The sequence below is a fragment of the Camelina sativa genome, chromosome 16 (assembly GCF_030686135.1).
Source record: "Camelina sativa cultivar CO46 ecotype springtype chromosome 16, ASM3068613v1".
Lineage (NCBI taxonomy): Eukaryota > Viridiplantae > Streptophyta > Magnoliopsida > Brassicales > Brassicaceae > Camelina > Camelina sativa.
Genome location: NC_141895.1, coordinates 9798936 through 9804933, shown reverse-complemented (window position 1 = coordinate 9804933; position 5998 = coordinate 9798936). Strand labels below are relative to the sequence as shown.

The window sequence follows — 5998 nt, the reverse complement described above, 5'->3', positions numbered from 1 at the left end:
TAAATTTTGAAATTTTTATAATTATATTTTTACCTTATTAATATTTTTTAAAACTAAATATTTTCTTTTTGTTGTAATCAAATTCTTCCTATTAAATATTTACACATGTCAAAATCTCATATTGATAACTTGACACATGTCAAAATCTTGTTAATGACTAACTTTCAAAACCCAATTTTATATAATAAGATATGTAATTTATATTATCATGTAATTATTATGTAATATTTTTTATTGTATAATAGAATATAATAATATTTTGTGTTGTATATATAGAAATTGTATGATATATATTTATTTATGTATTTTTATCATTATTATCATTATTAGTGAATTTTCTAAATATTAAGGACTCTATTGCAAATTAATTAGTCTTTTAAAGATTTTTTTCTGAGGATTCATTGTTGGAGCAAACCACCCTCAAATCTTCGTTTTGAGGATTTGCTCCCTTCAAAATGAGGAGTCTTATTCTAGATGCCCTTAATAACATAATTTAGGTCATGTTTTTTCCTTAAGATACTAGATTTTAACCTGTGATACACCGCGTGCATATAATTGTTATTATTATTTAAATTTTTATTGTATTTATTTGTTATAAATTGAATGTTTTGCAAATAGAAGAATAACTAAATTTTTCGACGTGGCTAAATGTTTAGATTAGTTTTTTAACCGACAATATATTTTGTGACTATTTTGTTATATTTAATTTGTTTTGTTTGTTGTTTGAGATTCTATTTTGATTTTGAATTATTATAATAAAAAAATAAATAATCTATATACATAATAAGTCAATTATATGCTATGATTAAGTCAAATTTTTCATAATAAATTAATTATTTTACACAATTTTAGTTAAATCAACTTAAGTTTATATGTCAAATATTCTAATATTAATAGTGTTGACAAATAATAAAATAAAGATTTAACCCGTGTTAGCAGAAAGTTAATGATATTTTATTAATTCAAACATGTTGTTTTAGTAAAACATCTACTATATAACCATATTATATAATATTTTAAAATTTTTAATTTTACATATTCGTAATATTTTAAAATTTTATTCATCTTATATATATTAATTATAATATTTAAATAAATGTGAATCGAAGTTTTTCTTATGTTAAGAATCAAAGCTTACAGGTTTTGAAAAAAAAAAATAGGAATCAAATTGTTGTTTTTTGTTTGCAAATGATTCATAAATAGAATATCTTCAATACATAGTAGAAGGTGTGATTAAATATATCATAGTTTATGTTTCCATATTGATTTTACTGTAATTTTTTTAGTTGGAATGAAATGTAAAATATTTAGGAAACAAAATCTAAAGTAATGTTATTTTTGGAAATTTTTTTAGGGACTAACTTTATAAAAAAGTACAAATAAAAGGGTAGAACCCAAAATGTATTTCAAAAATGCGTATATAGATACTGAAATAATCCCAAAATTGAACATGAGTAAACCAAAACTCCAAAACCGATCCAAACCGTATTTAAACCAAATCTAAACCGAAAGCGGTCTGGGCAACATCGAGTCTTAATGGGTTTAACAAAGAGGAATGACATAAACCCTTTCCCATGGCTGCTTCTGCAACCTAAAATGGCTCCTTCAATCTCTCTTCTTCTCATCAGACGCGTCTCTCTCTTCCACAGAAACCCTAAAAGCCGCCGACTTTTCCAACCATTTCTCGCAAAATCATTCTCTACTTCTCCACAGAGCAAACCTGACTCAACCCTTGAACCTAATCACAAACCCTCTTCTCTCTCTTCTCGTCTTAGCTTCGTCTTCGATCAAATTGATGCTATTGAGAAACGTCACTCTGAGCAAGACGAAACCCTTGAGCGTATTCGTGCTTGGCGTCAATCTAAACAGACCCATCAGCCAAAAACACCATCTTGTGCTCCACAGGATCCGCATCCTAGGGAAGTTGATACCTTTGTGCCTAATGAGGAATTGGTGGTCTCTTGTTCCGTAGCTGAGCCGAGTCAGATCAATTCTGGCGAGGTGAGTAAGGAGAAGGGTGTGGTGGAGCTTGTGCATCCATGGCCGGAGTGGATGGAGTTGATGGAGAGGCTTTTAAAGCAGAATTACTTTGATCATAGGAGAGAAAGAGATGAAGATGAGATGGTGAGTTGTTTGGGGATGGATGTTTCTAATGTGGGAGTAGGTGAAGAAGAGAAGGTTGGAGTTGCCTTGTTTCAGGATTTTAGAGCTGTTCAAAACGCTTGTATCAATTTTGGAAAAGACCGGTTCGATATCCTAAGGTTTGTGCATATTCTGAATCGAACAAGTTAAACATTTTTATTTGTCCTATATGAATTGTATGATTCGTATATAAGTTTGATCGAGAGTGATTAAGTTTAGCTAGTTTTAATGACTTTGCTATTGTTTCTGTACTCGCTAGTGGCGTTTGAGCAGTTTAGTTGTTAAGATTAAAGATACTGAGGAGGGTAAAGTCTACTTATATGTGCTTATGTGAGTATATTTCCTCAGGTCATTGTCGAGAAATGACATTCAAGTTCTTGTTGGCCATGGATGTCCAGCGACTGATAGAAAGGTGATTTTCTCAGGAAAACTACTAAGGAAGCGTGTCCATCTGGATGAAGGAGATGTAAGGAGTTTTAAATAAGCTATACATACAAGAATTGTGCTATTATGAACATTGCCATCTCATTGATTTTTGCTACTTGTTCTATCATTCGTCTAGATGCCTAGCTATCAATACCATTGCCATCTCAATGATTTTTGCTGACGATTCATCTCTTACTCTTTGGTTTTGATACAATGTGAGATGTTTGATACATGGATGAATAATAAGGAAGGTACAAATAGGTGGAATGAAGAATAGATTACGAGTCTTTGGCTCATTGGTTGTGTGGGAGCTTCAAACGTTGCGATCATTGGTTCTACATTTTAATAGTTGACTCAAGGAAATCAGAAGAGGGTTTCATTACTGTTCTTCAGAAATTAGCTTCTCATTTTAATAATTTTTCTTTTAGTTTGGTTGGAGTATTGGGCTGTGGCTATTTTCTTAGGTTTCATAAAGTCTCCTCTGTTAATCTTACTGATAAATTTTCTTCCTCGCGATATTTCCGGTTAATTTCCTAACTGGTTTACTATCAATAGGTTCTTCAGATGATAACATTCATTCATATATTAGGTCTGCAGTTCCTGCAGCTTGAGGAACTCATGCGAAAAGGCGTTTTTGTTAACAAACAAAGAGGATGAGGCTCGAACCATTGATCTCATGCGCATTTTGTTCACCTATGGTTTTGACCCATTGAACGGAACAGTGGCCAACAAAAATCTCCTGAAGAAAAAGTCTGTTAAGACTGTGGTGCGGAAACTGCTGCACGAGATTGTCAAGTTAAGCGCTGTACCAATAGATCCTAATCTTACTCCACCAGTTATCAAGAGAGCTCCGCCTAAAGTCAAGCAGCCACCGCCAACTCCTAAACGACGTGTCGGCCGTGATGACGTTGAGATGAAGAAAGGAGATTGGCTGTGCCCAAAGTAAGTCCCACCTTTCTCTTCTGATGACCTCTTTTTAAGGCTATATCATGGTCCTACCATAAGGACTATAAAATTAGATGCATAGCCTATGCTTTGTACAGAAGCTTAGGGTTCTCGAGCCCTTCGTCCCTGTTCTACTTGTTACATTAAGAAAGAGTCTTCTGATTCCAAGGTATCGAACATAGAATGTATCCTGGTTTCTACACGACAATGCACATTAGTTGTAGATGAAGTTAGGTGAGATCTAGAAAATTCTTCTACATTTGATCTCAACCCATCCAAACCTATTAGTTATAACTTGTAGGTGAGGTCTAATGAATTTCATATAAATCTTCATTTTTGGTTGAAGATATACCCTATCAGCATTTTAAAATTAGATTATAAAATTTTGGACTCGGGGGGCTAACATTTCATAAATCTTTTGTTGTATATTTGAAGTTTGACATTTGTCCTAAGATGTTAATACCACTTCATTTTCGTATCAGGTGCGATTTTATGAATTTTGCAAAGAACACGATTTGCTTACAGTGTGATGCAAAGAGGCCAAAGCGCCAGCTCCTTCCTGGAGAATGGGAATGCCCTGAGTAAGTTTCTATGCTTTTGGGGAGTTATAAATGGGAGAAGGATACTGTTTGAACTTTTATGTCATGGAACTGATCATAATGAATGCTGTTATGGCAGGTGCAACTTCTTAAACTATAGGAGAAACATGGCATGTTTCCATTGTGATTGCAAGCGTCCAGCGGATGCTATCTTAGAAAACAAAACACAAGATACACATCGCTTCACAGAAGCACAAACCGACAGGGTTGTGAAGCGGGATGATGTTTCAAATGCATGGAACTTTGATTTTGATGACGATGAATCAGACGGAGCAGAAGTTGCTGCGTTTGAATATGCAGATTCCAGCAAAAAGAATGAAAGCCTTCTCCGGGAGGGTATGAGAGATCCTGAAGAAGAATTTGGTAATCTTCCTCCAGGAGCCCGAGAAAATTCTGATTTTGGCAGAAGCAGAAGACCTGGAGTTGGGTTTGATGACTTTGACGATGAAGATGACATTGATAGCTATGAAATAGACGAATCTGGAGAGAGAGAGGTCCCAGTTGAAGGAGCTCGATCTTCTTTTGCTTCTGACGAGTTCTCAGAGGATGAACAGTTTCCTGAATCAAAGGCTGGTTATGATGCACACAGAGGAGGAAGTTCAAACTTTCACAACAGTAGAAAGAAGCAAGGAAACGGTAAGGGAGGTTTCTCTAGGGATGATGAGCTCGGTTTCAGTTCAGATGATGAGGTATCCGCCAATCCCAGGTGGAAATCAAGCCATGTTGCTTCAACCCAGAGAGGTCCACCTTTGAGAAAACTTACATTTGGGTCAGACGAAGAATTTGGGCTCGATTCTGATCTGGAGAACGATGGTCCCAGGTCCAGTCTAAGGCGTGGACAAAGAAACAACGGTGGTAAAGGAGGGTTCAAAGAAAAACGAAGATCCTATTCAGCTTCAGAATCTGATGATGACATGGATGATCAAGAGTTCAGAGGGTCAAGCTTCTCTGGTAATAAATCGAGAGGAAGCAGAGGAAGAATGAGAGGTGGACGTGGTGGTTTCAATGATAATTTTGCCTCTGATAGCTACAAGGGATCTAATGGCTCGTCAGCTAACAGATCAAGAGGGAGAGGGGGAAGAACAGGAAGCAGGAGGAGTAGCTTTGGTAGTGACGATGAAGATTACAGAGGGTCAAGTTCCCAGGCTAGTCGATCAAGAGGGAACAGAGAAGATAGTGGTGGGTTTGGGGGAAGAATGGGAAGCAGAAGGGGAGGTTTTGATGATGAGTTTGATAGAAAGAGCAGCCGGGGACGCGGTTCAGGTAGTTTCAGGGGGTCTAACAGAGGAGGAAGAGGAGGAGGAGGAGGAAACCGGCATGGGCATAGTGATGGTAAAGACACAGACATCGGAGATTTCAGAAACAGTCGAAGGGTTATCGAGAGATAGAAATGTAAACTGACATTTTCAGACATTATTTCAAATCTCTATTAGAGAGATCAGTCTTTTGGCTATAGTGGCAATGTGGCATCAGTTCAGTTATAATAACAGTCGTCATTTTCTGTTGCACGAGAGTTTTGGGCGAGTTTTAAAAAAGGTGGTTCTCATTATGAACACAAAATTCAGGTTTGGAGGTGTATAAAAATGTAAATGGATTCGTGAACTTAAATGGCTCGGCCATCTAGGGCCGAGAAGACGAGAAGTCAGTTTCGAGTTTGAACAAGGCCGGAACCACAAATGCTCATGGTCAATTATTTTCTTAAAAAGTTGTTAATGAAAGGAATTTTCAGGAATTTATTTTGTTATATCATTAATTAAATGAACAACAAAGAGCAGACAAAAAAAATATATTACAAAGATAATTAATCAATAGTGGAGAGACATGTGCTCGGGTCGAGTCGTATAGCGCGGATAAATTCTTAGCCTCATCGCATTCTCTTCACCGTC

General features: G+C 36.0%; 1 protein-coding gene across 2 annotated transcripts; it reads left to right on the top strand.

Annotated features, from left to right (window-relative positions):
- The first annotated feature begins 1551 nt into the window (after positions 1-1551).
- On the top strand, positions 1552-5672 carry LOC104760075 (uncharacterized). Of its 2 annotated transcripts, none has more exons than XM_087489856.1 (5): positions 1552-2261; positions 2491-2608; positions 3158-3510; positions 3996-4094; positions 4192-5672. In XM_087489856.1, the coding sequence occupies exons 1-5, from the start codon at positions 1597-1599 to the stop codon at positions 5498-5500; spliced, it is 2544 nt and encodes an 847-aa protein (XP_087345982.1). In that variant the 5' UTR covers positions 1552-1596; the 3' UTR covers positions 5501-5672. The 2 variants fall into 2 exon arrangements, with proteins under 2 accessions (XP_087345982.1, XP_087345983.1); XM_087489857.1 differs by having other exon boundaries at positions 1575-2261; positions 3166-3510.
- Positions 5673-5998: the final 326 nt, after the last annotated feature.

Coding starts and splice junctions, on each gene's coding strand:
- LOC104760075 (XM_087489856.1), top strand. CDS start 1,597: ATGGCTCCTTCAATCTCTCTTCTTCTCATCAGACGCGTCTCTCTCTTC. Junction 2,262..2,490: donor GACCGGTTCGATATCCTAAG/GTTTGTGCATAT, acceptor ATATTTCCTCAG/GTCATTGTCGAGAAATGACA. Junction 4,095..4,191: donor GGAGAATGGGAATGCCCTGA/GTAAGTTTCTAT, acceptor CTGTTATGGCAG/GTGCAACTTCTTAAACTATA.